This window comes from Eublepharis macularius, chromosome 6 (assembly GCF_028583425.1).
Source record: "Eublepharis macularius isolate TG4126 chromosome 6, MPM_Emac_v1.0, whole genome shotgun sequence".
Classification (NCBI taxonomy): domain Eukaryota; kingdom Metazoa; phylum Chordata; class Lepidosauria; order Squamata; family Eublepharidae; genus Eublepharis; species Eublepharis macularius.
In genome coordinates, this window is record NC_072795.1 from 40,843,600 (window position 1) to 40,865,800 (window position 22,201).

General features: G+C 40.9%; 1 protein-coding gene across 3 annotated transcripts in view; it reads left to right on the forward strand.

Moving 5' to 3' along the window:
* Positions 1-2,414: 2,414 nt before the first annotated feature.
* Positions 2,415-22,201, forward strand: part of PCOLCE2 (procollagen C-endopeptidase enhancer 2) — a 35,325-nt gene continuing 15,538 nt past the window's right edge. For all 3 annotated transcript variants that reach the window (XR_008597304.1, XM_054982685.1, XM_054982686.1), the window contains exons 1-4: positions 2,415-2,548; positions 7,514-7,619; positions 16,879-17,134; positions 18,576-18,700. Coding sequence is in view for 2 of the 3 variants with exons in the window: in XM_054982685.1 (XP_054838660.1) it covers positions 2,445-2,548; positions 7,514-7,619; positions 16,879-17,134; positions 18,576-18,700 (591 nt within the window). In the remaining variant the exon portion in view is untranslated. The remainder of the gene's footprint in view (positions 2,549-7,513; positions 7,620-16,878; positions 17,135-18,575; positions 18,701-22,201) is intronic.

Genomic DNA, 22,201 nt, shown 5'->3' on the forward strand with positions numbered 1-22,201 from the left:
GGGTGCACTCTGTACATGTTCATGCTCCTAGACTAGTTAAGGCGTTCCATACTCGTTATCCACATAAACTGGGGGGAGGAGCATTTTAGAGGGGGCAGAAATGTCAGGTTCAGAATGTTTTCTCCTATGTTGTAACCAAAGAGACTCCATTTTAATTCTTTTAGTGTTCTGAGTGCTTCTTCTACAGGTGCCAAGACGTTCCCTAGCAGCTATCTCACAGAAGAGGAATGTTTTGACTACAGCTTTTCCAGCCTTGGGAAACTTTCACTTTCTCAGCCTCAAGCGGCTTGTTTTGAGAACTATGGGGGGAGGTTGGGCCTGCTGGGGTTTGATACTCTGTACCTTGTTCTTTGCCTATCATTCGTAACAATACACGTGTACCAGCCAAGATCTTGCATCTAGGCCAGTGGACTATAATGGTTGCCTTTTTCAGTAAATCTTTTGAAAACAACGGACTCTTGTCTGATTGCAGAAGGTAGTCTGGATTACAACTATTATTTAGCCACAGATCTGACAATACTTAGCCAAATGTCCATTCTGTGTGAAGCTAATACCATGGAAATTTTCTCATTTCAAATTATTATTATGGTTTACAGGTAATGTTGAATTGATCATATAAACAATAAAAAGTATAAGGAAAGTGTTGAGGAGCCTATGTATGTGACCAATCACCTGGAAATTTTGGGCCCTTGAGAAGTTTTGGCTCGTATGCTTTTGCCATAGTCCCATCAGATCCCTCTCCACTGGGATCCCTCTCCACTGATCTAGGGATCAGATCCCTCTCCACTGGGTCCTCTCCACTGGGTTTAATTCCAGACTTGGGGACAAATCTGGCAAGCTTCACTCTTCTTCCTCCTTGCACAATAACTCATCTGAGGGCAAGAAGGTGGACTCCAGGAATTTTCTAACCTATTCTGCATTTTCAAGAATTCTACATCATTGGGACAAGCCTCGGGTTGCCAGGCCCCTATATCCTCCTGGCAGAACGGGAAGGGACCTGACACCTCTTGCTCAATGGATATTGCTTTGTGTGCATGTGCTCCCTGCACTACCGCAATGATGTCACTTCCAGGAAGTGACATCATCACATTGGCTGTGGGTGTGAAGATATACAGTTGCTATTATTGAGACTGGAACAACACTGATCAGAATGTAAGAGGGAGAGAGGAACCACAAAAGGCAAAAGAACTAAAAGAAAAATATGCACTAAATACTCACTGATGTCACAAGGTCCAGCAACTTTAACTCCTGCCATGTGCCAACTTCATATATGGCATTCAGCATGTGGAACCTAAAAGCAAAATATCCACTTTAAGGATACAAAATCCTACATGCACCCACGTGGAAGTAAACCTTATTTAACTTAGGAGCAATGGGTTATTTATTGAAATATTTGACACCATAAAAAAATTGATGTCAGTGAAATGTATTATTATAAATCTCATCCTTGCAATAGCTGTACTGTGAATCAGCTCTAGTTTGGTGTAGATATGTTCTCGTCGCCAACATGAGCTCAGTTCTCTCAAAACATATAGTATGGGTAGAGTCCTACACTGAATTATCCCTTCACAGACATTGGAGGGAAAAAAACCAGGATTCCTTCAGGAACTCGACGGAAGGACAAATTTTTATTCGAGCATAAACTTTCATGTACTAGAGGAACCCTTTATCAGAGATTTAAGATTCTTATCTCACTACAGATGCTAATTCCTGCTGTAATTAAGCTACATTTTACCTTTACATCCTGATGCCCTCCCTTGTAACAGTCCACCCATTATTGGCTGGGATACAAAGGCTCAGGGATCGCCATTCCTACGCCTCTCTGAAGAGGAGAGTTCTGACTCTCGAAAGTCTGAAAATCTTGTTGGCGTCTGAGGTGCCACTGGAGCAAGATCCTGCCTTTATCAGATGTTTATGCTACAGTTTTTTTAAAAAAAGTTTTATTTGTCGTGAAGACCCGTTTATTTTTGCTGCAAGAGACTCGCAAGGCTACGCCTCCTGACTTCAGAAAGACATGCTGTATTCCTGTGAGGACTAAGTGAGCAACAATGCCCAAGCAGAAAGGATTGCCGTCGAGACAGATTTCTTCAGTTCACATAGTCGTCGCATATCGAAAGTCTTCAGGGGTCAGAATAATTTCTGACGGAGTTTTTCTCAAGGCGGCCTCCTGGGGAAGGCGGCTCGGGAACGTCGTCCCATTTCAAGCGCTCTACTCTTCTCACCAAGGGGAGGAAAGGAGGCCGAGGGGGGAGGCTCCCTCCGCGGTGGGGACGAAGCCTATTCTCTCCTCCCCTTGCCTTGACGAACAAATGGGATATTCGCGAGGAGTCGCCAGAGGAACACCTCCAGGGGCCTCGAAGCCGCTTTATAAACGTGGTCCTCTTCAACCCAGCGCCGCGCCGTCATCGCCCGGGAGCTGCCCCTGCCGGGATCCAGACAAAATAATGAGAGCGGCCGCCTCGCGCTCCTTCGTGGCGCTGGGACTTCTGCTGGTTGCAGCAGCAGCAGCAGCGCAGCCCTCCAAGAACCGAAAGCCAGAAAGAACGAGGTAACTTTTTTTTTGTTTAAAGCCAGCCAGCCCCCGCTGTGGTGAGCGGGAGAGCAAGAGCCCTCGAAGGGCAGAAGCTTCCCGGACGCCGGGCTGCTTCCCCTTGCTTAATGCGTCTCAAGCACGACGGCGCGGCTTCCCAACCCTTGGTGCCCCCGCAAGGCGCTGCAGTAGTAGGGACTCCTAGCACACAGCGTGCGTTCCTCGTGCTTCTGAAGGGGTTGGCTCTCATTTTGCTCCTACGTTTTGTTCACTGGTGAGCGTCTGCATGCGAGAGAGAGCCTCCCGTCTGGCTTTTTCAGACGGGCAGGTGAGGTGGCAGTATCCGAGTAGCCCGTCAGTTCCACACGACGAAGAGTAAAAAACATTTCTTTGCCAATGAGAGATTGCTTTGAGGACAGGCTCAGACCCGGAGCCCGCGTTGGATGCTGGGGAGATTTGAAGCAACAAGTAGCTTGGCGGTTAATGGTGTGAGCTCCTGTGTAGCCTTATAAGGGTTTCTGAGGAGAGAGAACAAGGACCGATTCACATTTTGCGCGCCGTCCGATCACCATATAGCTTCAGCCAAACGCTGGGGTGGTTTGAGAAGGAAACGCGTGTCTGTAGCAGTAATTCGCCGCAGATTCCCCTGCGTATACTCACCACGTGTTTACACACTCAAGAAGAAGGCTCAACTCCCCCCATCCCCGTCTATTTCAAACGATCATTCCTCCCCACCCCCAATTTTGGAAATAAAGCCTACGGTATTGCTTTATCGGGGTGCAGAGGGGGTTAATCCTGATTGATGTTTTCTGGTTCGTGCTGGGGGAGACCCGTATGGACCATGGTAATAAAAGCCGCTCGGGGATGACGAGGTTTTGCCGTGGGAAAACCGCAGGCAGGACGAGTTCAAGTTCCTTCATCCTCTCTCTATACTGTTCTCTCTTCCTTGACCAAGCAACCCCCGAGACTGCATTTGTAAAAGAAAAAAAAGTTTAAAAACTGAATGTGTGTGTGTGTGTGTAATTGAGTTGACAATTTCGAACAGGATTTAGATTCATTAATTACATCCAGCCCCTATAAATAACCTGCAACTCAAGCTGAGCATGTGCTGATAACCGCTGCCCACTGACAGTAACAATTTAAATAACAGGATACCTCCATGCCAGTGGTTTGCACGACCCACCATGCTATGTCAATAAAAGACTTTATTGCAGCATTCTGCACTTGGGGGGCAGATTTCACCCATTTCAAGCTGCAATGAAGTATTGTACTGCCTTGACATAAAGTTGAGTGTGCATAGGAGCATATTTCTACATCTGATGGTTTAGTAATAAAATCAAGTAAATATATTCAACGTTTTGGTATTAACCTATAAAGCCATATGTGGACTGGGACCAGCGTTATCTGCAGGACTGCCTCTCCCTATATGAGCCCCAGAGGACGCTTCGATCCAGCGACAAACAGCTGTTAATGGTCCCTGGCCTCAGGGAGGCCCGCTTAGCGTTGACCAGGGCCAGGGCCTTTTTGGTCCTGGCTCCAACCTGGTGGAACACTCTTGTCTAAAGAGACTAGGGCCCTGCCGGATTTGTTACCCTTCTGCTGGGCCTGCAAGACAGAGCTGTTCCGCCAGGCGTATGGTTGACACTGGTTGGGCCTCCCCACCGGCCGACTAGCAGAAAACATGCCACCCCACCCAGCTAGCCTGTTAAATACTTTGGAGATGGTTGGGTGGTGGTTATTGGAGAAGTCTGCTGCTGTGTGTTTTAAATATTTATGTGGTTTAATGGTTTTAAAGTTACATGTATTTTAAATTACTATACCGATTGTAATCCGCCCTGAGCCTGCTGATGCAGGGAGGATGGAATATAAATGGAAATAAATAAATATTATTAAAGCACTGTGCTAACTAGAAAATATTCCTGTGTAGACTCAATTTCAGTTATATAAAAGGGATTCTTTTTTTCATAAAAGAGATTATCTAAACCTGTCCACTGAACTGGTGACCACCCTGTGAAGTACGTTAAACACCTGAGAGTATGAGATTGCCCAAGATTGCCCAGCAAGTTTCCATAGGAGAGCAGGAAATCAAACCTGAGACGCCCAGATCATAGTCTGTCACTCCTGAATATTCATTCTTTCTTTGTAAATATGAAAAGGCCTCAGGGATTCTAGTAAAGAAAAATTCCCATGGTAGCCCCTCCCCTTCGCCTTTTCAAGTGCCAAAACATGATGTGCAAATCCAACTAGAAAAGTATAGGTATAGTAGAACTAGTTAAAATCTGTAAAGAAAAGCTAAGATACTAATACTTAAGAAATGTCAAGTCCCTGTTAAGACCTCCCTGAGAAAGTGTTAAACTTCTTGATGAATGTTAATTCAGCAATTTTGCTTTGGAGTCTCCTTTTGAAGTTGTTCTGTAGAAGAATAGGTGCTAAGATGAGAAGCAGAAAGCCCTCAAAGAGTAAAATGTTGACCGTATGAGACTGAAATCAACATGTTATGGAACTTCTAGCATTAGTCAGTAATTTTCCATATCTTGTGTCATCTCCTGTTCTGAGTAAGATGGGGATGAATCACCAATGAGTCTTGTCTAGTGGCCATGCCATGGCTACTCTACCTACCACTTTTTTTCTGTTTCAGAACTTTGGGCTCAGTTGACTTTCTGATCATTTCCCTTAGTCACCATTTGTTCTTCCAGGTATCAAAGAATATTTATTTATTTACTTTATTAGTACATTTACACCATTCTCCTCTCCATTTTATCCTCATACCAACCCAGTGAACTGAGTTAGCCTGAGAGTATATGACTGGCTCAAGGTTACCCAACAAACTTCCAGGGCAGAGTGGGCATTCTAACGTGGGTCTTGCAGATCCTAGTTTGAAACTATAACCTCTATACCTTACCCCCTTATTCCTCATGATGGTTACAAGTGCTTCAGAACAATTCTTTTTTCTATCACATCCCCTAAACACATTGAATATCACATCATGTATATTTTCCATGCATATCTTCCTTCTCAATTGCAAATTCCTATTTTTAAAGCTTCTCATTATACAAGAACTGTCTCTGACAGCTTTCCATAAATCTCCAGTCTATTTCGCAGCTTTCAATTTAACTTCTTTAAATAGCTACACATTAGTTGTACCTTTCTGCACCATCACTTTGCTTAGTTTGCACAGTCCCCATGCAACCTTTAGCCTCCCATTAATCTATTAATGTGCTGCATTTAGAAATCTTTTGAGTTAAGACTATATACATTCCTACTTAAGGGCTCTAGAATCAACAAAGCAACAATACTCAGTGCTGCTATGCTAGTGCTTTGCCACCAGTATGATATTTAAGGCCCCTTTCACATTTCCATTTTAACCCAGTTATTATCCCAGATTTCATGTAAAGCGATGTGGGGGTGGCAGTTTTAAGTAGCATCGGTTTATGAATCATGGGTGAATCGCTGCAGCCATTTCAAACAGTGCTATTTTTTCTGGCACAGGAAGGGATTACTGTCTCCTTCCCATGAGCCACCAGGTCTTTACATTTTTTATAAAAAGCACAAAAATATTGCTATAGCACTATAGTGTTGTAACAATAGGCATTGCAAGTTCTCTAAATTCCTGGCTTTCATTTGGAAGAAAAAGTAAGTCCCTACCCCTTCCATTGAGAAGATATAAGGAAAAAGGCATATCTTTGCAAGAGAAGAGGCTAGAGATTTACTTTTTTAAATAAAAGCTGGAAATTTCAAGAATGGCAGCAAACCAAACCATTAGCAAACGGCAGCCAAACCAGTTGTGTCTGAAATGGCACAAATCATCCACTAGCAACCAGCAGCCAAACTGTGTGAAAAGGGCCTTAAGAGCAGAACAAGGATGGATAAATAGGGACAGTATCCACCTTGTATCTCGGTGAGGAAGGTGGACTGTAAGGTTCTGCCAAGTAACTCTCAATGACTTCACTGCATGAGTCCAGGAACTGCATGAGTTAAAGCAATTTTATTGATAAGCTACTAGTATCATTCCCTATTACATTCCTTGCCAGGAATGGCGTTTCACTACAAACACATAACATACATAGGATTCTAAGCACAGCCTAATCGCCAGAGTCCACCCCCTTCAGGAAACAGTTAGCTAAGTTTAACAGATGAGCAGCAGGACAAAGCAGAGATGATGTGTAAGAAACTCCAAAGCCATGAGGCCCAACTTCCCAGGTGAAAGAGAAACTGCACAGATAACAGGAGGATCTCACATTTCAGGCAGAGAACAGCAGGCACATTCCAGGCAGCTTCAGCTTCTAACAGCAGAGTCAAACAGAATCAAACAGTACACAGGTCTTGCGGAGTACAAGCAATACACAGGACCTTGCCGAGTATGACAGGAGACATCCCGACAATTATAAAGTAAATAAATAAATGGAGGCAGTAAAGGGGACATTATTCTTTCTCCTTCTGCGTCTTTCCTCCATATAATGTGGATAATGGTACTGGTTCAACTTACAGGAGTTTTTTTTTTTTTGCAAAGATTTCTTAGGTAATAGGTGTATGTAAAGTACTTTGAACTAGATTTGGCACAGTAGTCAAAATTTTGGTGAAATAAATACTCTTACTAGTATTTACTCTTAGTCTTACTAATTTCTTGCTCTGTGGTTCCTAGCAACTGCAGAATCTATTCTCTAACCAGTTTAGTTGCAGTGTGGAGTTTAGGGCCATATATGAAGGTCTGACTCTGAAATGTCAGCATCCCCAAAGACCCATTTGTACCCATAACATATCCTTTACTCATGGGATAGGCCTGTCTGATCAATTACGAATTTATGTATTACAGATGTCAGTTATTTCAGGCATCTATATTGTATTACATTTTAAATAACCATAGAGAATTTAATTGCTTTCCCCAGAGGTCCTGCACATTTTGTTGTGGCATTTCAAATGACAGCTATTCTCTGCAGCATTTATAATGCTATTTCAGTAAAGCCCTTTTTTTTCCCCTTCCAGGTCTTTTAAATGTGGTGGTGTTCTAACTGGACTATCAGGGTTTATTGGCAGTGAAGGATTCCCAGGAGTCTACCCTCCAAACAGCAAATGTACTTGGAAAATCACAGTAAGAACTTCTGATGTCACAAAATATGCTGTAAAGAATGGCACGCAGTCTCGCTCTATTGCTGGAACTTTGTATTGGATGGAAGATGCCTGAGATGATAAATTGGTAGCATGGTAGTAAATCATCAGGAAGGACTACTTTAAGATTGCATTAAATACAGCAATTAAACATAGAGAATCCTGTCTTAATCAAATCAATCAGTAGTAAAAAAATTCCTTAGCTTCAGTTGTGGACAGTGAACTTTTATGTCTAATGAGAGCTTGTCTGTTGACTCCAATAAAAGTACAACCTTTTGTTGTAAATTAGTGTCTACTTTTGGAATATAGGCTTTAATACTGGAGCATTGGACTGCAAGAATAAGGAATACTGAATGAGTTCATCCTGTCCCATAAAGGAGCCCAAATCAGACATGCCTGTAGTTTATACAAGGGCACTAGCCTCTTTTTATTAAGCATTTGTAACCAAAGGCAGTAAGCACTTTAAAAAGGAACCTGCAGGCTGCTTCACGTTATGAGTAAGTTAATGAATATATTGCTGATCACAAAAGCAATATAGATCTATATTCAGTTAAATAAGATCCAGTAGGTTTCTTCAAATAAATTATTAACAAAAGGCACATTTCCAAAAAAATGTTCTTCCTATTAAGCTGTCTAGCCATTTTTAAATGTCAATTTGTGTTTAATAAAAACTTCCCACACTTTTAAGAGCTGCTTCTTCCCTGTGGCTATCCTGGAATTTTTCCATAGTTGAACTGTGGAGATTTTGGCTGCATCAAATAAAACATCTAAATGTCCTTTCTGTATAGATTGCTTTATTATCAAAATACTAGAATGATAAGGCAGGACATATATCAATGTGGCAGTTCATTATTTTACTACATGTTCTTCAGAAATGGTGAATTGCATTGCACTTACACTGTGTGGTAAAAAGTCCCAAGTTGCCCACATCTTTTTATGAGCATCTGCCTTTCGTGCCCCTCCGTGTCTTTGAATTCCAGCAATAGTTTGAGCTTTCCATCTTGACCTCAGTGGGGTAGTCTAACAAAAGCAACATAATAATGGGTGTGCAACAATAATAATAAATAAGTTATAAGAAATCTTCTGTGATTGATTTACTAATTAAGCCCAGCATGAAGCAGTATTTACTCAAGAGGTTGAGGCTTTTATTTCTTTGATTATAGAAGGCAGTCATTCTTTTTCTCTAACTATAGAAGCTGGTCATTCTGTAAAATTCAGCACTTTATATTACAGCCTTGACACAATCCAAGAGCCTGTGGTGCTACCACAGCTGTTACCGATTGTCTCTCATATAGCAGTTTGTAGAGTACAAAACAGAAAGCATTGCATGCCAGTGGTTTTAACATAATCTCCTTCTTGGCAGTCCTCAGTGATTTAGGTTGAGTAATCTAAGAATCCTCAGTACATACAAGCGTATAAAAATATGATATAAAAATAGTACTCAGTATTGTCACAGACTTTAACTGGATAACTTAATATGTTCAGTAGCTGATTTCCATTAAAAGTGTGGCTGGCAACAAGAAGCAGATTTTTTAAAGAAATTGCCTTGTTGTATGCAATGTGTTGATTCTTTTTTGTGTCTATGTGTTGTATTTATGTTATTTGAAAGCTGCCTTGATGTAGGCAGAATGTAAATAATTAAAATAAAATAAAATAAAATTGTGTTGGAATGTTAAGCTTCTGTCTAAGGAATAAGTGTGTATAAGGCTGATAAAATAACCTTGCCAATACATACAGATAATAACATGTTTATTTTTAACCTACGCATTGCAGTATCATCTGCTGGTCTTTCAGCACATCCTACCCACTGGATTCAAGTAGAAATTAAAGCATGGGGTGAACATTTTCTTAAAATAGTGTGCGTATTTTCATATAATCAACTACCTAGAATTTAATTTCAGTGAAAGCATATGACATTATATTAACAAAAAGTGACAGGATAAATGATTGTATGACAGCTGTGGTCCTTTCACATATATATGGGACATATACATATACTTCAAAATTTCTACCCAGATTTAGCCAATCTGATTTGTTCTAATCACAAAAAGTACCAATGTATTTATTTCCCACCATTTTTCTGGCTTAAATTTTACCAACTGTTAGGGATACCATACCCCCGGTGGGGGCGGGGGATCCCCTGCCCCCACCCCTCACACCCTGCCCTCACTTTCTTGGCTGGCGGGGGGGCACCTTCTGTGCACGCTCCCCTGCGGCGCTGCACGCTCCCATGCACAGCAGCCACCTGGGTCAGCCCAGTTTGGCCCAGATTGGGGGTGCTGCAGAGCACAGGAGCACTCCTGCAGTCCTCAGTGGCTCAAAACGGGCCTGATCTGCGCCCAAATGGGGCTCTTTTCAGCACTGCAGAGGGCAGGAGCACAGCGGCCCAAAACAGGCCCGATCTGCTCCAAAATGGGCTCATTTCAGGCCTGTTTTGGCATGGATTGGTCCCATTTTGGGCCGCTGCGGAGGGCAGGAGTGCTCCTGCCCTCTGCAGCGGCCCTGATCCAAGCCCCTGCGGAGCGTGGGCACACTTTCAGGAAGTGATGTCATCACGCTTGTGGGAGCGTGCTTTGCACGCGCACGCACCCTCCCCCCCATAAAGGTGAGTTCCAGACCCCAATCCCCCTGCCAGGACGTTGAAGGGCCCTGGCAACCCTACCAACTGTGGAGTCTGTGCATATATAGCTTGCTGTTGCTGCAGCTTTCCGCTCCTTGTGTTCATGTGACTATACCTCTGTCTCCCCACTTTCCCCGCCCCCTCCCCATTTCAATCAGCTGCTTTGGCACAAGTGCATTAAAACATTAGGCAAATTTCTATTCGTATTTTTTCACCACCTACAATTGAATCTACATTCTTTGTAGCTAACTGAGAGGTTCCAGCTTGTTAATTTACATGAATAGGGCTTTTGATTTATTCTTGCAGGTTTTGTTTAATGACGGTACATAAATATGGTACATGTTTCTTCTAGATAAGAAATAGTATACTAGAGAATGGAGGAATAATGTGCACTAAAATCCATATTAACGTGTAAACTAATGAATATATATTTTGCCATTAACTAAACAAGAGTTTATGCAATTCTGTGCACCATTGTATTTAGAGGAAAGAAATAGCTGGATAAAATAGCTGGATAAAAGTGCATTGTTGTTATCTGTTCAGCATACCAAAATGTGTCAGTGAGAGGAACTGAAAATGCAGCAAGTGCAAACTGCTCAGATGGTATTTTTGAAATCAATTATAAAAATTCTGTATATAAAACTGGAAAACAGGCAGAGCAGAACCTCCTTCAAAAACTGGGCCAGAATTAATCTCCTCAGAAGAGATAACCCCTATTCTTTCTGGCTTGCAATGGAGTCTCAACCCCACTACCCAACCTCACCCAAAACACCCAGTTCTCTGGTATCTGTGTAAAGCATCCTTCAGCCTATGCTGTTGCTTAGACTTTGAATTCTTAGATAGAAGTCTTTCTTAGGACAATAATACTACAGTTAAGGCAAAGGAATCTTCTCTGTTCACTCTAAAGATGAACCTGTCTGACTTTTCTTATCAGACTCCTTGACTCCTAATTTTGTCAGAAACCAGCATACTGACTTCAGACTAGTCCTAACTGACAGAAACTCTAATATGGAATAAAAATAATTGACCAAACAGAGAAGAGGGAACAGTCTCACTCAAGATCTCCATTCTAGGGAATAGTTAACTCTTCCCGTCCCAGCTCTCTGATTTTGCTGCTCCGTGGAAACCTGCTTTTAAGTATAGTCCATCACACTCAGCCTCATGAACCCACATTTCTACACCTGCCACTTTCTGCAGCAGTCCAGTGTGGCCTGAGCCTCTCACATGTCCTGAGATGCTCAAGAGAGGGGCAGGCATATAAATATTTTAAATGAATAAAAAACAATAGGGTGCCGTTGCTGGCACTCATCTGGTCAAACTCCAGTCATCAAAGAAAAAAGTTTACTAAGAAGAACACAGGCAGAACATGAAACTGATTAACTGTTGATTAAAATGGGAGGTGAATCCGACCCTGAATAGCATGATTGAATATCTGAGAAATAGTTTATTTTTTTACCATTTGGATGATGTTAGTTAACATAAATAGATTTTTTTCTTTTCCTGCTGAGACAGCAGATATAAGTAAATATTTATGATGGAAGATATTATCACAAAAACTGTGAAGCCCTACCACACTCACCAAAATAAATCCTTGTGCACATGTATCCTTGATATTTACAAAACCATGGTAACAGCTGTCCATGAAAATTGTCCTTTCAAAACAAGTACTAAGATCTGGCTACCTGAAATATATTTCAGCACTGTTTAGCCGAACAGATATTTTAAAACAAGTAGACAGTATGGAACAGTGAATAGAGTTGTACTGGAAATGGAAAGTTTCCACTTTTGTTTCTAATTTTGCCATCAGCTTCAATGTCCCTGTTTTGTAGGATTCATTACAGAAAAGTGTGGTGATGCTGAAAGACAGATTATTTTTATTTATTTGGGGTTTTTTTAGATTTTTATATGCCTGTCCCTCAAATGAGGCCCAAAGCTGTTTTACAGCATTAAAAGTAAGAATAAATATTATATATTAAAACTAAAAAAGATTACAATTAAGAGAGAGATTATCTCTATTTTGGGAATGCATGCCATGTTTAAGCTCAAAACAAAGCAGATTTGGATGAACTTCTGTATGCCCAGTTAATTATTTATCCCTTCTTTCACTGTCTGTCCCTTTCCCTTGTTATAGTAACTGTCACAATTGTTATGTGTTCCTGTTAAAATCTCAGCTATACAGAAGCTATACAGGTATGGCTGAAGGCTTAAATCAAGCAATTATTTGGCTTTTTGAGAATGGGGTCTGTGCTCATTTGCTCATTCCTTGCCCCCTCCCCTCATGCTCCCACTCTTATCTACCTCCCTTTGCATGCTTAGAGAGAATAATTTCAGCTTTAGAACAATTCACAGTTAGCCATTTACAGTTTGCTTGTAAACCAGGATTACACTCTATAATTTGAAGCTAGTTTGCAATCTTGGTTTGGAGGGGGATCGCAAATCATAGTTTGCCAATATGGTTTGTGTTAATGCAGAAGCACTAAATGACTGTGAGCATATGGTGGTGAAGAGGAGATGCCCAGGCACAGAGGCACCAAACTATGATTTAGCCTTACAGCTAACCCATGCCATAACATAATGTATACTTTTAGCATGAAACTGGCTTTCCTTTCAAAACATTTCTATATGTCTTATCTATTAAGGACCCATACATTTAAAAAGACAAAAATACAAGATGAATTTTGACTGTGCTCTTAAAATTTCACACACTGGCAAATGTGCATAATCTTCTATTTTTCTGTTTCTTGAGAGGGCAATTCTGTCCCTGCCTGCAGAAATCCAGTGTACCCCTGTACACTGTACCCCTGTTGGAAAAAAAACTGATACCCACAAAGAATCCTGTGAATCCCTCAAGCAAATCTCACATGAGCTGCACTCTCATGCATAAAACCCTCACCATCTTACCCAGGGCCATTCCCAGAGACCTGTTTGAGCCACATGGGCAAAGACAGAGGCCTTATGAGGGATGGTCAACATCAGTTTTGGAGGAGGGTGCGAAGTTCAGAGGAAGTTTACTTGTTAGGGAGAGAAGGAAAGCATGAAAAGCAAGCTTTGTCCAAATTCCCAGGTAACATTGAGATTAAACTTTGAAAACATGGGAATTATCACTAAAGTGGGTGAACTAAGATATCCCTAAATGCACCGACAACATAGAAGCAGTGTTATGGGAAAACAAATCTGAATCTGAATTAGCCCCCAGTCATTTGTCCAGAGTTACATGAAAATCAACCCTCTGCATGTAGTACACTTACAGGGAGAAAGAATATAAGTCAGAGAGAGAAACATCGTCTGCACAACATTTAGGAAATCAGGGCAACTTTGATTGGGAAAATAACTGTTTTTTCTGGAAAGGGAAAAATTAGCTCACTTTTTCCCTAGAGAAAGGGTGGGAGACAGAAAGAAAGAGAAATTGCTGCTGGTATATAATCTTGCTTTCTCTTTTCTGTCAGTTCATGGGTATCACAGCTCCCTATCTAGGCCAAGCAAAAAAGTTCTGTGCAGCCCAGAATAAATATAATATAGCCTATTTATTTTTCTTATCAAAATATAATAGAGAGAAGACATTGGGTAATATATTCAGAGTTATATGTTTTAGTTTATCCAAAATCAGGTCCTAATAAGGAAGAGTCTAGTGGCACCTTTAAGACTAACCAACTTTATTGTAGCATAAGCTTTCAAGAGCTACAGCTCTCTTTGTCAGATGCTGCAATAAAGTTCATTAGTCTTAAAGGTGCTACTGGACTCTTCACTGCTACTACACAGACTAACACGGCTAACTCCTCTGAATAAGAAAGTTATGATTCCAAGAACTGCATGTACCATACATGGGGTCCTTTCTGGCTTCCCTTCCCACTAAAGCTTATCTTAGAGTCCAAAAAGCTGTTCCTAGAGCTTGAGTACAAATTTAATGAAGCATTATGTGGGGAAAAGCAGGCAGAAAGAAAAAATACATAACGTTTTCCATGCATGTGCAGAAGCTCTTCCTGCTTGCAGATGAAACTCTGTGTGAATCCTATCATACTTACATGCCACTTTTAAACTCTGCTTCCCAAACACCATACAGATAAACAATTCTATTAAAGCAAATGAAACATAATGAAATCACTCAGCAAAAATCGTTCTCCAGTTTGGCATGAAATTCACTGGATGATTTTGATTATCTCACCCTATCCTACCTCATAGGGTTGTGTGGATAAAATGGGGGGGGGAGAGAGACTCACCTGTGTATACCACCCTGAGCTACTTGGTGGAATAGTGTGCTTTAAAAAAACTAAAATAAATATTAATACTGGGATGTTGCAGTAAAAGAAATGCCAGAGGTTGTTGTGAAATTTCTGTGTTAGATCTATAGATTGGAAAGAGAGAGTTTTCAAGATGGTTCTCAACAGGTTCTGTAATTTTCTTAGGACAATATTGATTACGAGAGCCTGTTAACTTTTCTGTTACAGCTTTGAAACTGAATAGCTGGGTCAGGTGTTTAATTTCAGCCATGCAGTTTCACACTTCAGCTGTGTGCTTTTACTACAGCATTAGAAAAGCAACTCCACTGAATCCCTTTAATACAAATTAATATTGCAGGTGGTCTATATAAGAGGTAATGGTTTGGTGTAATTCATTATTTGGGGTGTGATGTAAGCTCAAAAACACACACAACATTTGCCTCACTTTATATGTTCCCTGGTTGTGATTTTGTCAGCATACTTGTAATTTGCCAAATAATAATCATTTCTATAGGGCTGGTTCAGATTCTTAATTAATATGGTCCTTAATTAATATGGTCGAGAAATATGAATGTTCTCTTGGCTCCAACAATCTAACGTGTGGTATGAACAGTATGCACTAACATTCATATAGTCTTGTCCCTCTTTGAAGGACAAAATATGATGTGAATTGTGCTGTGTTCTATATTATGTTGTGGTGGTGTGAAGGTATGCCAGCATTTGTGCTTCTCTTCCACACAACTGGAGGGCTTGTCTAGGTAAGCACCTGAGACATCTCAAAGTTAGTGACATTAAAAAGTGATAGCACAGAGAGCTTATACCACACAGTGGAAAGTAGTAGCAGCACAGTAGATCTGAAGATGAAATGGAGGGAGGAACAATATTTCATGTTGCGTAAGCAATATGAAGTTTATATGAGAATATATAAAGTTTGGGAGTTTATGTAAGAACTATCTTGATACCCGTGCTTTGCTATGGTATTTAACTATTTTAAATCCAGTTAAAATACTTACGGGTATGTCATATTTTATTATTTGTGGGGGGGGGGTGTGGGGGGTTGCTTTGCTCATAGAGAGACTCTGCCACTCTGTGCACTTCGGAGTGATCTTGCTGGTACTTGGCCATTGCTGCTTTGTGCACCACAAGAGTATGATGTGCATATTTCTTTGCCACATCTCTAAGTTGCTTCCTCCTTTTAGTGTCGGTGTATCTTGCACGATGTCTGCCAGAAAGCTTGGCATCAGTAAGAGGTGATGGCTGCAAGAGGTGTGAGATGGAGTTGGACTGAGGGAGGGGTGGCGTGTTGGGCACTTCGGCAGGTTCATGTGAGAGGTTCACATTGAAATGGCCCCTAGAAAGATCATGCACCATCTCCCCATGAACATTTAAAAACTCAATTGCCATGCTGACTTTTATATAAAACCCCTATTCAGGAGTCTTGTACTATCTTTCTTCAACTGTCTGCAGTTTCCTTGACCTGATTTTTACCTCAGAACACAGGTTCTACAGCTGACCCATCAGAGGGGGGGGGGGGGTGCAAGCAGGCAGGCCTCACAAGAGGGTTGCCAGATCCAGGTTGCGAAATTCCTAGAGATTTTGTGTGTGGAGCCTGGATAAGTGGGGTTTGGGGAGGGGAGAGGCCTCAGAATGGTATAATACCATAGAGTCCACTCTCCAAAGCAGCCATTTTCTCTAGGGGAACTGATCTCTGTCACCTGGAGATCAGTTGCAATTCTGGGAGATCTCCAGCTACCCACTGGAGGCTGGCAACCCTACACCACAGGGAAATTGGCAACCCTAGTGAACTTTCAGGAGAAGACTGGGAGGTGCATTTTACCTCCAGACACATCCAATGACTCCCTTAGCAACTGTTTAGAATGTTGAGCTGATCCCCAATCAGGCCACATATGCAAATGACCTTGAAAGCTAGCCCAATCAGGGAAGGCTGAGTTGGCAGTTGGCAGGAGAGGAGCAGCCTGCCAGCCACACAAGGAAGTTGTATCCCTATGAGAAAACACATTTTACCCCTTTTTACCTCCTTAGTGGGCAAATTTCTTAAAATCTCTTCTTATCACAAATCTCCTCTATATCACAAAAGGAACGTTCTCCCCAAATTTCACGTTTCTAGGTCCAGGAGTTTGGGCTGGACGTTGATGAGTCAGTCAGGACACTTGTCTTAGAAGAAGGGCTTTATATGATCATTGTACCAGATAATAATAAATTAAGGCTACAATCTGATGCATGATTACCTGGGAGTAAACCTCACTGAACACATTTGGGTTTGATCCTGAATGAATCTGCATAGGATAAATCTGCACAGCATAAAACATGCTGATGGTTTTTCAACACAACAGTATGTTTTATACCATGGACAAATAAAGGTTTAATATCCTTTCTCCCCACAGGTCCCTGAAGGGAAAGTGGTTGTCCTTTCTTTTAGATTCATAGACTTGGAGAGTGATAAGTTGTGCCGATATGACTTTGTAGATGTGTACAATGGCCATGTCAATGGACAGCGTCTTGGCAGATTCTGTGGCACTTTGAAACCTGGTGCTCTGGTAGCCAATAGCAATAAAATGTTGGTGCAAATGATCTCAGATGCCAATACAGCTGGAAATGGCTTTGTTGCAAAGTTTTCTGCAGCAGAACCGCATGAGAGAGGTATGTTGCATGCTCTTATTGCTTCTTTAAGAATGGATATAAAGATTAGAGTCAGTTTGGTGTAGTGGCTAAGAGCAACAGGATTCTCATCTGGAGAACCAGGTTTGATTCCCCACTCCTCTGCTTGAAGCCAGCTGGGTGGCCTTGGGTCAGTCATAGCTCTCCCAGAACTCTCTGAGCCCCACCTACCTCACATGGTGTCTGTTGTGAAGATAATAATAACATGGACTAGTTACCCACTCTGAGCATGGCACTAGTTTGTCCCAAAGAGCAGTATATAAGGTTGTTGTTATTATTAACTGCGGTGTAGATTTTCTTTTAAGAATGTAAAGTCAATGAAATTAATCTAGAACTGAAGTTCATTTGGTTACCATATAAAAAGTCTAATGTCTAGAACAGTACAAGCCAGAATTTTTGATACAACAAGCACACTATTTATTAGGATAATTTGTTTTAGCCAAATGTATCAAAGAAAAAATCATAGCATTTTCTTCTTATTCACTGGCTAAAGATGTACATTGATTTGTTTTAAGTGGACAGTTGTTAATCCCATTTGCCGTTATCAAAGTTTTTCACACTTTTCTTTTAAAATTTTACATATCTGAAAGGCTAACTGGATTTCCAACTATTCACTTGGTAAAGTTAAATTTTATTTTGATCTTCAGGACATATATTGGTTCCAAAGAGAAGTGCTTTGTGAAACACACAGCATTAGTTCCATGCATTTCACTGTAGACTGGCTTTACTACTGGGCAAGTTTGTTCAGCAACTGTATGCCCGTGATCACTCAAATGAACTCCCATTGGAGGCAAGTTGTATAACACTCTTATGTAAATATGAGCAATGTGCTTTTAAAAACTTATTTGTGTTAAGAAATCCTCATTGCAATGTGCCTCCATAGCCTGACATAGATTTCACTTTTCTGACTAGATTTCTTGCTGGCTAATCTTTTATTGGACTTGTTCTGGATAACCCAAGCAAGCCAGATCTCGTCAGATCTCAGAAGCTAAGCCAGGTTAGCCTTGGTTAGTAATTGGATGAGAGACCTCCAATGAAGACCAGGGCTGCAGAAGCAGGCAATGCATGAAAACCCCACCAGGGGTTGCCGTAAGTCAGCTATGACTTGACGGCACTCTCCACCACCACCAGTCTTATGTTGGGACAGCATGAGAGAAATGTTGTGCCAGATCAACTCACACAGTACAAAATTGCAACTTCTCCTTCTTTTTAAAGTTCAGGGAGGGAAATATCTGTGTTGTGAATAAATGTAGGCATCTTACCCTAAAGGGGAATCGCTGGTGTAACAACGAGGTGAGCATCGGAGCACTGCTGAAGCACATATGCAGTTGGGCTGTGCTTTCCTGCATGGCTTATGAGAGTTGAGGAGTTTAGCTACCCTGAATCTATACTTTTGTCTTAATAATATGTTGTACTTTTTTAGGTGATCAGTACTGTGGTGGACGACTGGATAAGCCTTCTGGATCCTTTAAAACTCCTAATTGGCCCGATCGAGATTACCCAGCAGGAGTGACCTGCTCATGGCACATTGTTGCTCCAAAGAATCAGGTGAGTTGTGTGCAATTACATGATCTCATTTTTCATTCACTCACCCTTCAGTATGCAAAAAACTTCTCGTTCCCACCTCTCTTCCCAACTTAATGGAGCCAATGCCATCCTAAGTTTTTGACAATCACCTGTGTTGTAGCTAAGGTACAACTCCCTCAGAGATCACAACAAACCTATGACTTTTGAAGCGTCTTGTGCTTGGACTTACTAAAAAGGCAAATATTAGCAAACCTGCTCCTTGATTAGCTATGTAGCTATGTCAGGATGTCTCCTGTCATACTATGCGAGGTCCTGTGTATTGCTTGTACTCTGCAAGGCCTGTGTACTGTTTGATTCTGATGTTAAAAGCTGAAGCTGTTCTCTGCCTGGAATGTGAAAGCCTGAAAACCTAATGGTACCTCTGCGGTTTCTCTTTCGCCTGAGAAGCTGGGCCTCATGGCCTTGGAGTTTCTAACGCATCATCTCTGCTTTGCCGATGGCAAAAAAGGCAGGCTACCCTTTTCATGCAGAATGTGGTGCGCCTACATTATTTCCCCGAGAAGGTGATTTCATGTCGTGGGAACCGGTTTGTTGCCAAATTTTGGCAGGAACTTATGAAAGTGACAGGAATTGAACAAGGGCTCAGTTCAGCACATCACCCAGAAACTGGTGGGCAAACGGAACATACTAATCAGATTTTAGAGCAGTTTCTGGAGCAGTTACTTGGCAAAACTCTGTAAGGTTCTGCCAAGTAACCCTCAATGACTTCACTGCATGAGTCCAGGAACTGCATGAGTTAAAGCAACTTTACTGATAAACTACTAGTATCAATACCTATTACATTCCTTGCCAGGAATGGCGTTTCACTACAAGCACGTAACATATATAGGATTCTAAGCACAGCCTAATCGCCAGAGTCCACCCCCTTCAGGAAACAGTTAGCTAAGTTTAACAGATGAGCAGCAGGACAAAGCAGAGATGATGTGTTAGAAGCTCCAAGGCCATGAGGCCCAACTTCCCAGGGGAAAGGGAAACTGCTGAGGTAACAGCAGGCTTTCAGGCTCTCACATTCCAGGCAGAGGACCACTTCAGCTTCTAACATCAGAGTCAAAAAGAATCAAACAGTACAGAGGCCTTGCAGAATACACAGGACCTTGCAGATTATGACAGGAGACATCCTGACAATATCTGCTGTTGAATACTGGTAGCGATAGCAATGACAGCAGAAGCACAGCACATCTAAATGTCATGGAAGGATTGGTTGAGATACGCATTCTGCTGTTTTTGCATTCGTGAATCCACTGCATTATAAAGTGTTCATATTCTCATAAGCTGACCTTTTAGTATTGATTTATTTTTCTAGTATAGCTATGGTCCTTTTAAATAAACCTTGTTTTAATGAAAAATGTAAACAAGGTACTTGCACATGCACAAGGCACACAGAATAAAATTGGGATTTTATTCTCTGATTTCTAGATGCAATTTGTTCTCTTATAAAGTCTTGCTATATACCTGATGACATAGAGAAATAATAATTCTCACTTTATACTCTTGTCTGTGTTTATTTGCTTCTGCTTTTCTCTTTTACTGTAACTTCAGCAAAGGTTTCAGGAACATTATTTTCTGTTGGCCTATCTTTCAGTTCAGGCGTTTAAGCTATAAGTGTTTATGGAAAGGAAGAATGGCTTGTTAAAGAAAATAAATAAATGAGATTTTCTAATTAAATTTAACATATACAAATCATTTCTGAGCAACAGAATTAATAAGCGGTCATTTCATCACATTTACAACTGTATATATCCCTCATTTAAGAATGTTTCAGGGATGTATTTTCCATTTAAAGGCGTTTATTACATCAGTATTTACTCTATCTTGAACAAAATAGTCCATTTGACAGTGTTTAACAGCCCCCAGATGTATTCCATTCCCTCTTCTTCCTCATCATCTAGTTTTAAATTCATAATCTACTTAGTTGTTTTTTTTAAATAAGCATCTTAACATTTCATTTCTTCTGGGTGAAGTTATTTTGCCTAGATTCATAGCCATTTGTCAGTCACCCCAATACAATCTTACTAACGTGCCTTGTCATGCTATGTCAGGCTATTCAATCTTTGCTCTGTCTTTTTTGTTATTGCCCAGGTTTCTGCTCCATAAACTATATTATGGCAGGAGACACATAGTGATTGAATGCCTTTAACTTCAAGCACATTTGGTAGGTTGGTTGCTTTTCATATCTACGTTTAGCTTTCTGAGATCTTTTTCATGCCACTTTGAGTTGCCTTTTAATCTGCTTCTCATGACCATAATCCTCCAAATGAAAGAGCTGCCCAAGATAAATGTACTCTTCTGATCCTTCATTTTTTTTCCACATTGATCAACATAACATTTTCTTGAACTTTGGACTGTACACCAGCTTTGTCTTTTCCTGTATTCATCTTAAATCCACATTCCTTGCTTGCTGTGTACAGATAATTTAACAGTCCTATGGATAGTCAGAGATTTCATTGAACATGATTATCTTTACATTGCAGAATATTTGATTAGTTTCTAGTATTCCTAACCATATCTGAAAATATCATTGAATCATACCCATCTTGTCTGTGGATCCTTCACCTTGCGTTCTTATTCTTGAGAAACTGCTTTTATAGTGGTTTTAAAGATTAAAACATTCTGTTTTCATTATAGTCCAAAAGTGCTTCTTGCAACAGCTTATCTACCATTGAATCAAAGTCTTCTGGTAGCCAACTAAGAAACCTTTATTATATTTTTATTTCAATTTGATATTTTGAAATTATTTGATGCCTTCTTAGAGCCAAATAGTGAAATGAACCAAGAGGAAATGGGACTTCCAGCCTGCTTTGATTTTCAGATCTGTTTTCTGTTCGATACAGGATTTTGCACTTCCATTATGGCTGTTATAGACAAAGCAAATATTTTTATTATTTGCTCAACACAAGGATTAATTCTTATCCAGCCACTGGAGCACTTGTGCCTGTATAACAGAGGGAGAGGGGCAGGCAGCCTCACTGCATGGGAGAATTGCATTTGCATTCACTCCTTTTTTAAAAAATAGAGTAGATAGCAGTGGAGACCGTGAGTGTGCAGAAATGAAAGAACTAAAGAACATATGGAAACTGTTCATTGCAGTGAGGTGGAGGGATGATTGTTGATCATGTTTTTGACACATTGGGTTTTAAAAGGACAGTATGATCTCACTAATGCTCGAGAGGAGAATGCTCAGCTGTTAAACAATTTAAAAATAATTAAATTTGAAATAATAGCATTGGGAGAATGTTGTGTTACTTCCACAACCGTAGTCTACTTACTATCTTCTTCCTCGGTTGATATTCCTGCTGGAAGAATACTCTTGATTTACCCAGTAATATTTTTCCTTGCAACAGAACTGTTAATTTAAACAGTTCCTGCCCAAATACTAATGACCCCCGTGGAAAGCAAAGAAAAAGAAGACTGGGGAGACCTTCTGGGATCATGCCTCACCCACTTGCTTTTCAGTTTGGCTTC